This window comes from Epinephelus moara, chromosome 10, assembly GCF_006386435.1.
Source record: "Epinephelus moara isolate mb chromosome 10, YSFRI_EMoa_1.0, whole genome shotgun sequence".
Taxonomy (NCBI): Eukaryota; Metazoa; Chordata; class Actinopteri; order Perciformes; family Serranidae; genus Epinephelus; species Epinephelus moara.
In genome coordinates, this window is record NC_065515.1 from 27,755,953 (window position 1) to 27,766,636 (window position 10,684).

The window sequence follows — 10,684 nt, forward strand, 5'->3', positions numbered from 1 at the left end:
CACACGGTGGGGTAGTGGTGATACTTTTTAGTAAATGTTGTGTTAGGATATTAATTTTTTGCTCCCTCTCTGTTTGCAGCTATCGTCCAAGGCTCGTCTCTAGAGGAAGTGTACTCGCAGGTGAAGCAGATCATTGAGGAGCAGTCTGGTCCTTACATCTGGGTGCCCACCAAAGAGCGACTCTGAATAAACATACTACATGATCACACACATCACTCCTTCAACACTTCCTACATCTCTAATTTTCTATTATCAGCCTGCTTCCTCTTTCTCTTGTACACACATTACCACACACACACACACACACACTCACACACGCACACACACACATTTACACAAGCACATAAAGTCGGACGAGGCTGGGACTATCTGGGACTGCGACTTCCTGAAGTGGGAGGGGCTAATGTCTGTCCAGCAGCCTATTGGTGGATCTTCCTACAGCTCAGTTCCTTAATGTTTAAGGAGGTGGTTCAAATCAAGGCGACACGTACCATTATCTGATTTGATTTCATTATTGTTCTTCTTATTGTTGTTGTCGTTGTTGTTTTCATATTAACGAAGGGTAATGCATTCATGTATGGGTTTGTAATGATAGTATTGTCACCAAGAGGCAGACTTTTGCACGCTGTAGCTTTAAGAGCATGTTTTTGGGACAAAATCTTGATCTCCCTCCCGGTCTGTCTGTCTGTCTGTCTTTCCTCACGGCATTGCTCCCGTTTAGTCTTTTTCTATCTTTCTCTCATATCTCATCCTTTCCTCCTCCTTTCCCATTTAGACTACAGACTATAGGTATGAGGTGAAAACTTAACGTGCCCCAGCATTTTGGTATCAAGGGCCAAAATTAAACAATTACTGTTGAGAGACGTAGCACCAAAATAGTCATATGTAAGACGGGAATTCTATGATTGAGACTCTTGTTGATATTATTTGTAACAAGCAGAAATTCTCAATCAGAACTCAAGTAGAAATCTAAATTAGATAGCTTTAAAATAAATAAAGTACAAAGCCTCATAAAGTTTTTGAGTCCATTTGGAGCCCTGAGCCTGTATTTCTCAAATTTCTGAAAATAATGCTAGGTTCTTTGCAAAAGGTAAAGTTTAAGACATCATTATCAAGCGTCTCACTCTTATTTACAGCAAAGCAAAGAGCAGCTATCAAGTGATCATATGATTAAATAGACATATGCTCAAAGTCTTAACAGCCAATCAGAGATAAGGATTTGCCGAACAGCTTCCCTATTCATTGTTTTTAAAAAATACTTGCATTTCAGTCATTGGTATGTTATTCTCCAGGAACTTGTCATTTTAATTATGAAAAGGTTATTTTTATTTGTGTGAAATCCTCAATATATCCAGGTGAAATGAACAGCAATCAATTAAGGGATGAGAATCAAGAACTGGTTCCAATTAAGGACCAGTTCCAACTTGTCTGATCCATCAGAATCGTAAGCCTTTGAGCTTATTAATTCAGTGCCGGCATGTTTTTCATCAATCTTGTGTCTGCGTTGCTGGAAACATGCAACAAAGAGGAGTCATGGCGGAGAGAGAGAAACAGTCCAAAATGTGGCTTCATTTCACAAAGACAGACGACAACAGTGCTGCTATAATTTCTGTAGTTTATTATTATTATTTCAAGGAAATAAAGGGTGGAAACACCTGCAGCATGCTGAAACATCTGTCTACATAACATGGGATTAAATTCCAGAAATGCAATGTATTTGAGACTCTACACACAAGTGCCACTGGTTCCCAACCAAGAAACACGTCTGTTACTGAGTGTAATCAATAAAAAATCAGCAGAATTGATAATGGTGTTGCTATTAATAGAATTGTATCAATTCCCATCCCTAAATCAGTACATTTAGAATGTATGAATATTCAAATATGGATTAAATAACTGGCTAAAATGTAAACAAAAGGAAAACCAAACAGGAGCAGGAAAGACATTTTGCTGTTGGTACACCAGAGATAACAAGTGTAATTTAGTGCCACGTTGACAAGTACAGATAATGAGGATGCATGGAAGGTAACTGCAAACAAAATCAGTGACAGGTTTATCTTTGTTGTTTGCACCCTAATAAACACAGAAACAAAGAGAAGAAAACATGGCGTAGAATTCTATTACATGTTTAAATCCAATGCAGATAATACATGTAAATTCCCCAGTTGAGGAGTATTATATGTCAAAGGAAATTGATAATAGTTTTCATAACTGAAAAAAGTGAAGGTTTTCAAGTCTAATATTTTATTTTAAGCTGTTTGATAAATACGGGCTCAGATCCTCCGTTTAAAAAAAAAAAAATCTATTACGCAAGTCTTTGTCCAACATGGGCTTCTCTGCCTCCTCTCCCCCTCTTCTTCCTCTTCGTCCTCTCTGTCTCATGCCTTCATCTCTCTCCTCCTCTCGTTCTCCACATTCACAGTGTGACATTAGTCGAGCACTCCGGCATCGAACAGTGTATCATCTTCTTCATCAACACTATCATCGCAATCATAATCATCAGCATCATCGTTATAGCTTTCCTTCTTACTGTAGTTGCACTAATGAGGGCTGGTTTCTTAAAAGCATCTTAGCGTGACAGAATGGATCCCAGTGTTTCGGGTATTTGGATGTGTGATATACTTACTTTTCTTTAAGCTGTCAGTGATTATTATACTGGTTTCAGAGAGGTCCGGGAACTCTTTATGGTCATATGCGGTATGTCATGCTACTGTTGCATAGGTAAAGACATCAGGTGAACTCCTCTGGTAAATGCTATTGTAAAGACTAACTAATCAACAACATTAGCTCTTTTTCTTACAGTTTTTTTTTTTGTCATGCTGGATTTACAAGTTTGAGCCTTTAGTCCCAGTGTGCATGAATAACACCTGAAACTGCTCCATTTGTGACCTTAGTGCTCCGGACGCCACTCCATAGATACAGGCACATGGTGGACAATCAAAGCGTTATATTTTTACCTGTTATCCAGCAGTGGGTGTGTTGTAAATGATGATGCAGGTGTCTACAGTCTGCCCAGAGAAATCCAATTTACTATTCTTTATTTCTTTATTTTGGAGGCACCATTTCTGGCTTTATAGGCAACACAGCATGCAACTTTACAGTGCTGTCTCTTGCTTTGCACATCTGTTGACTGAGGTGAACAGAAGTCACAGAATATTTTAAGCTTTACTTGAACAGAACATAAAAGAGAGAAAACAAATCCCATCGTATTGTGTGAAGGAAAGCACAGGCCTGGGTTAAAACCTAGCTTGAAAATGACTTTTATTCTCTTTTTCAGCACTGCAGCTGTTTTGTTGTCCTGTTCTTCTTTATCAGGCCAATTTACATGTGCTTAACTGTTTTAGTAGCCTGAATATTACTGTGTGTTTTTTCAAGTGGGCCCCTGTTTAGTTTGTACCATGCATGAGCACAAGGGCAGCATTATTCACATTTTGCCACACTGTGCTATGGCACTGATTGTCTGTGGGAAAAAAAACATTTAAAGGTCGAGCGTGTAGGATTTATGGGCATCTAAAGGCTGAGGTTGCAGATTGCAACCAACTGTAACCAGTGTCCCAAGCATGTAGGAGAACAAGGTGGCCGATGCAAACAATGCGAACCTATCTAGAGCCAGTGGTTTGTCCATTCTGGACTACTGTAGAAACATGACGGTGCAACATGAGCGGATTTCATGGACAAGGACCTGCTCCTTATGGCTCATTAGTTAGTTCAAGCTAATTAAAAGGTATTTTCAGGTGATTATACACTTTTCTGCCACTGTATTCCCCTAAATCCTACACACTGGACCTTTAAATGTTGGTTTAGCTGTGGGCAAACATTTTAACTTTATGGGCAGATAGCTAAAATATGTTGCATCACAAAAATACCATTGAAATCTCAACTGTCAGCTGGATAGCAGGTAAAAAATAACAATTTGGCTTTCCCCTTAAAGCAACTATATTCAATATTTTTATAACAATGTATGAAATGACAATGTGAAAACAATGTGACAATGTGAACAGAGAATTATCAGCCAAATCTACAGCTCACCTCGGCTTTACAGAGCTTTATACCAAGTTTTCAGTTCATTGCTTAGCTGGTTTACTCTCAGCACTAACAGTGTTGGTTTTGGCTGCAGCAGGCAGCTGTTTTCAGTTTAAAAAGTTATAAAATCCCACTGTACGCTGCCTGCTCAGCCTGCTCAGAAATAGTGAGCGACTAACTGGTAAATATAGTGGAGCATTTAGCAGCTAAAGAGCCAGATGTTTTGTTCAGGTGTTGGTGGAGACCAAGAACAGAGCTAGAAGAGTGAAGTCACAAATAGGGCTTACCTGAAACATGACCTCTGGTGTCGAGTGTGACATTTGAAATATCGAGATGCTTTTGGTAACACAGCCCCTGTATGGACCTTGTCAGCCACCCACTTCCCATCTCCATCCTCAACCCCCGAGGCGAATCCTCCAAGCTGACTGGAGACCAGAGACACACAGAAAGACCGTTCTGTCAACAGAGTAGCTCTTAGATCCAAATAATAAATAGTTTTGACCATACGTGTTTTGAAAGCTTTAATATTTCCTCACAGAATGTCCAGCTAAATTATTTCTTTCCATCTATAATCCTCTATGAATCCTGTAAACCAGTGTTGTTGTCAGTTAACAGAACCGGACTCTCTGTGTGACTCTGGCTGTGTGTTTTAGCCAGGGGACCATGCCACTGTCTGTTAGAGTAAAGCACCGATGCAAAGAATCTATTACAGAGATGGATCTACAGTATATCTAACATATTATAATATTTATCCCTGCTCTAACTGCCTATTTTGGTACAAAAAAAATAAAAGTCTTTATTGAGATTTACTGAAATCCCTCGACCGATGACCACAGATGATGATTATTTTTGCATTGTGGAATGTGTATGAATGTGAATATGATATAATACCTGCAAATATGAATATATTTTCCTTTATTTCACCTCTACTGCAGGTTTGTAATGGTCTATTGATGTCTTCAGCTTCTTGGTTGGGAAGGTGAAGCATCTGCTGACTCTTTAATGATTTTAAAAATGTCGCTTTATTTTTTTCTCTGCTATGCAATTCATTTTTTGACAATCCTTAGCTAGATAGCAGACAACATTTTTTCCATGAGTACAGCATGCTAACACTCTCAGCTAGTACCTTTTCACTCTCTGCTAATAGCTTCTTGCATATGACATCATACATTGGTGCATTGTCCAGATGGAGGGCAGGCACCTGAAGGAAGAGACGACCAACACTGCACAAATGCTCATGATTTTTTACGGCTGTTCCAGTTGACCATATTGGGAAAAACAAAGACCACCTTAAACTTTAAATTGTATGGCATAAAGGGGAGAAATAAAAGATTAAAATAAAGAAAAATCTCACTGAAAAATAGCAGCACATGTGGATCAAAAGCCTCCATTTTCAGTCTGGATGGGCAGAGTAGACTAACATCAAACATAAACAGTAAAGCGTCTCTAGAGCACAAATGTCTTGTGTTTATTTGAACTAACAACAATCCTTTCCACACCTGGTATATCACCCAAGTTGTGGGAAAATAATTATTATTATTATTATTTTTCATTTTGTGCAGCTCACATCCAACATGAGTTTCAGTGATCTGAAGATACCTTCTGCCTGCAGGCTCATCCAGCCATTTTATGTTGTCACTTTGCTCTGTATCCAGTACACACACATGGATTTATCACTTCCTGCCCTCCATCTGAATTTTCATCGCCATAATAGTCGGGTATTTGCAAACAAGCTATTAGCATTAAACACAAAGTACAGCTGAGGCTGATGTGAATGTCATTAGTTTTGCAGGTGTTTGGTCAAAAAAGTTTGGACAAATTTTGACCTGATGATGGTGCTGGAGGAAAAGTCAGATGACCACCAGAGTTTTTACAATTTATCTTTAAGGGGAAGATGAATATCTGTTCCAGATTTTATGGGAATCCATCCATGAGGTTTGTCACATTTCATTGAAAACCACAAATAAGGACCTCATGGTGGCGCAGGAGGTTAAGTCAGATCATCAAGTCATTAGGGTTCATTCTCTGAGGAACATGAATATCTGTAAAGAATGTCATAGCAATCCATTAGTGGATATTTCTCTCTGGAACAAAGTGCTGGACCAACTAAGCAGTGTCTCCATTCCTGGAGCCAAACCTGCAGCATGGCTAAACATGGCTCCTGACCACTGTAGTGGTTTTGGTTTTAATTCTCAGAAGGATCTGTCAATTTACTATTTAAAGTGACTTTCCAAAGATCCTCATCCACTAAATAGAGTGTTATTCATAAGTGCCAGATTTAACACACAGATCTTTTATGTATTCATATATTCAACTGTCTCTCTCTTCTCAATTCTTTGCCCTTTTTCACAGATTCTCTCTCTCATACATAACACACTCTCACTCACAGTTGCTCAACTTAATCAGTCACTATGCTGCAACAGTTTGTCGGTCAGTTTCTGGGAAAGCGGTCACACCTGATAGCAGTGGCGTAAAAAAGAGATGACATCATGTTCGACGTCTTGTGCTGTACTCAGTCTTACTAAGTTCATGCTAGTGGAGAAACAAAAAGTTTCACTTGTATTTAACTTTAAAATGGTAAAGAAATTTAAAATATTACAAGTAATCCTTTGTTGATTCTATAACATAATAATAACAAGAGTTTTTCATGATCAAAAAATATCAATGCAGTCAAATCGTGTAATGGGTTTCCTAGAAAGAACTTATTTGGTATTACTTATGAAGAAAATATGTACTGTAAGAAAAGCCCCATTTAAACCCAACTAAATATTTATTCATTTATGATAGAAAACTGTATTATATGTTGATTCATGTGTAAACAAATATAATATTTTTGCATGTTCAGCTTGACCTGCCGAGAAGTTTACACTCTCTTGGTTTCCCTGGCACATGATCCAAAGTGTATCTTTATTTTTCATCTAATAAGTACTAAATTACATAGGTCTTTCCAGGAAAGAAAATTATTATTAGAAATTATTAGGAAATTACAGGTCTGTAAAAAAATAAATAAATAATAAGCACAGAAGTTGTCCCAACTGTAGAGATTAAAACAATAATAAAGCAAAAGGAAAGGGGCATAAATAAAAGGCAAAGATTATAGAAAGGTAACATTTTGAGAGGAACATGCTGCTGAAGTGATTTGCTGGATGTCAAGATGTTTTAGTTGTTTTAAGAAAATTATGATCAAGGTCTTTTCTCCAATATATCTATTCATAATCATCTTTACAGATCTCACTTGAAGCTTTCCTCGTTCAAAAGCAGGAGGTCTAAAGTTCACAGTTTCACTCTCCTTGAGTTCATCCGGTCCTTTGGTACAAGTAGCCATAATCTGGTAATCAGGGTTTAATTTCCTGCAGTAAACTACAGAGTGAACAGAGATATAAGTCATCATGAATTATAAAACTGTGTTCACAGGTACTTTGGATGCACGCAGAGCCGGCTGTACGTGAATATAAGAAGACCTCAGTTTTATTGTGAAACACGTGAGAGACAGCGAGATCTGCTGTGCTTAAAAAAAGGATTCTTTGCATGTCAATTATGTAGCGTGAAACAGCTCATAAATGTTCTATTTAAGAGAGAAAGTCTTGACAGCATATTCTCAGGTCAGCTGACGTTAGGTGCCTGTCACCCCCGTGTCATCCTCACTTTGTCACATTGTGTCTTATGNGAGATCTGCTGTGCTTAAAAAAAGGATTCTTTGCATGTCAATTATGTAGCGTGAAACAGCTCATAAATGTTCTATTTAAGAGAGAAAATCTTGACAGCAGATTCTCAGGTCAGCTGACGTTAGGTGCTGAAGGTTGGAAAGGAAAAATAGCAGCGTACTGACACATGACTCAGCCTGTCACCCCCGTGTCATCCTCACTTTGTCACATTGTGTCTTATGAATGTAGCGGTGACATACACGTAATCGGACTCCCCAAATAACTGTAGTGTCAGTTTCTGCAGTCAAATTTACAGTAACCTAACAATAACTGCAACACTGTTCCAACCTGTAACCACTGGATGTGTCCACTTTATGCTTTACTTTAGAGATATTAGCTGATATTGCTGCCTTTATTCATTATACATCATTTTTTAAGCATTGCTATTCCTATCAGCTATGTTTTAGTGATGTTGTTTGTTGGCCTGCGACCAGAGTATGACCACAGCGGAACAATCAGAGCAATTACAGATTTTTATGATTAGGCTGCCTTCCTGTGTTTGACCAGATGTTGGCAGAAAAATTTTATTATGATAACATAATGTCCTCCAAGCTGGCTTTGGCTTTTATTTGCCAGCTTCATAGTTTGCAGAAAGGGACAGAACCTGTTGAAGCTGTGATTGAGGTAGCCAAAACACTTCAACTGCATTGTCTTATCAAACAAGGGAAAAGGGAGCTCAGGTCCCAAATGCCATAAAGCTGTTGTGTCTAGTAACACTCACCCTGTTTTCTTTGTCTATAACTCTCCTGGAACTAATTTAATTTGAAGCAGCTACTTGCTACAAATACACTCCCATCTTTACTGAGGAGAGTCAGAGATTTAATTTTGATCTATGACACTCCCGCAAACTCTTTGGCCTCAAAGTAATTAAGATTTAATGACATTTATAGAGAGTCAGTTAGCCTTGCACATGAGACCTTTTTTAATTAGGAAAGAAGCAGCGGTGGAAGAAGTATTCAGATCCTTTAATGAAAGTAGCAATACCACAATGTAAAGTTATTCCATTACACAGCAAAGTCAGCATATTAACTTTGATTTCAACACTTTTGAAGTGTCTATATGGGTCCACACCACAAAGAGTTAATCGTTTTGGAGAGCTGGTACCTTAACACTAACCAAGTGTAATTATTAACTCTTTTTGGAGTTAAAATGTAACACTTCTTAACACTACCCAGTGTTAGTTTTTCTCAATACTTGTATTTAGTGTTGAGAAATTGTTTGTTTACGATATAAGTATAACCTCCATATTAACACTGTAAGGTGTAAAAATAGCTCTTCTAAATAACTAAAAAATGACGCTTGCTAAAATAAAGAGGTCTTGTTTGGTTCAACCACATTTATTTTAAAACATCTACACCATAAACATGTTAAAATATATAGTAATATGAAACAATGTATGCTCTTACTCTCATTGCTTGTTTTTTTCCTCTATACACTATGCATGAAAATGTTCATCAAAGTACAGTGTGTCAACAGCACAACCTGTTGTGAAAGCATTGCAGATCCCCTTGAACACAGGTACGTTGTTGGATGTTCCAGTGCATATAAATAGATCAATCTGGTACTTAGTGCCATCATTTCTGACCCAATTTGTAGTTGAAACATCAGCACACGAATCTAAATTTCATGTTTGACATAGTAATTTTCCATCTATTAATTGTTTTAATTTTAAGAGGACTAACCTAAAACTTATTAAAACAATAATTTTCATAGTATAAGCCAGTTGACACTGATGTTGCCCTACTAGAGATTTTGTAAGGTTTTTGAAATTTTTTACAGACTTTTTAAAAAAATTGCGTCTTGCTTCGAATTGCATACATCACATATGAATATGACGGCCATGTTTTTTAAAAATACATCTTGGACAGTGTATCATTAGGTAGTGTTTGAGAATTATTTTTTTCAACATGTTATGGTGGTCACAGATCAAGTGTTTTTGGAAACATATCAAGCCATCAGTAAGGATAGGGGAAAAACAATATATTAATAATCTGTACAAGAGGAGCACAAAGTTCCAGTGATTATTGTCCTACTTTTGTCCTATTGTTTTACTCGTGACAAGTAAAAGTAAACAACAAGTAAGTAACGAGTCAGATTTTCAATTGTCTTTGTAAAGCCCAATCACAATTTGCCTAAGAGGGCTTTACACCCTCTGTCCCTCCCTGGATCCTCAATAAGAACACCTCCTGCCCCCCTAATAATAGAAATATGAATACTTATAGTAGTACATGATAGTATATATATATATATATGACAATAATAGCCTACTCATATGTGAATAATAATTGTAGAACTATGACTAATAATAATAGGCATCAGGCAAGACCAAGGCAGTAGCACACCTGTGACTTGCAATCTAGGCGCAACCCCAATCCATGCAAACCTGCAACGTGGGAAAGCACAAAAGCCAAGGGGGGAAGAAGCCAAGTTAGTAACATGCATTAATGAGACATTAATGTTTGCAGATGGAGAGAGAGGACAGAGGAGCTCTGTGTATCATAGGAAGTCCCCCGGCACTCTAGGCCGATATCAACCTAACTAGGGGCTGGTCCAAGGCGGGCCTGAGCCAGCCCTAACTATAGGCTTTATCAAAGAGGAAAGTCATAGGCTGACTCTTAAATGTGGAGACGGTGTCAGCCTCGTGGACCAATAAAAAGTACTCAATGTGGAAAAATGGTTCAGGTTAATCTTATAACTGATATTTTTAGATTATTATTGTTGATGCATTAATGTGTAAGCAGCATTTTTATTTTGATTTTTGAAGCTAACAATTTTATGTACTCCATCCATCCATTTTCGTAACCGCTTATCCTCTTGAGGGTCGCGGGGGGCTGGAGTCCCAGCTGACATTTGGCAAAGAGGCACCCTCGACAGACAACCATTCACACTCACATTCACACCTACAGACAATTTAGAGTCACCAATTAACCTGTTCCCAACCTGCATGTCTTTGGACT

At 37.9% G+C, this 10,684-nt stretch overlaps 1 protein-coding gene across 6 annotated transcripts in view; it reads left to right on the forward strand.

Moving 5' to 3' along the window:
• The window catches only part of dlg1a (discs large MAGUK scaffold protein 1a), a 135,385-nt gene extending 130,494 nt beyond the window's left edge, over positions 1–4,891 (forward strand). For all 6 annotated transcript variants that reach the window (XM_050054917.1, XM_050054918.1, XM_050054919.1 and 3 more), the window contains one exon: positions 80–4,891. In XM_050054917.1, coding sequence (XP_049910874.1) covers positions 80–186 — 107 coding nt within the window. In that variant the 3' untranslated portion in view covers positions 187–4,891. The remainder of the gene's footprint in view (positions 1–79) is intronic.
• Positions 4,892–10,684: the final 5,793 nt, after the last annotated feature.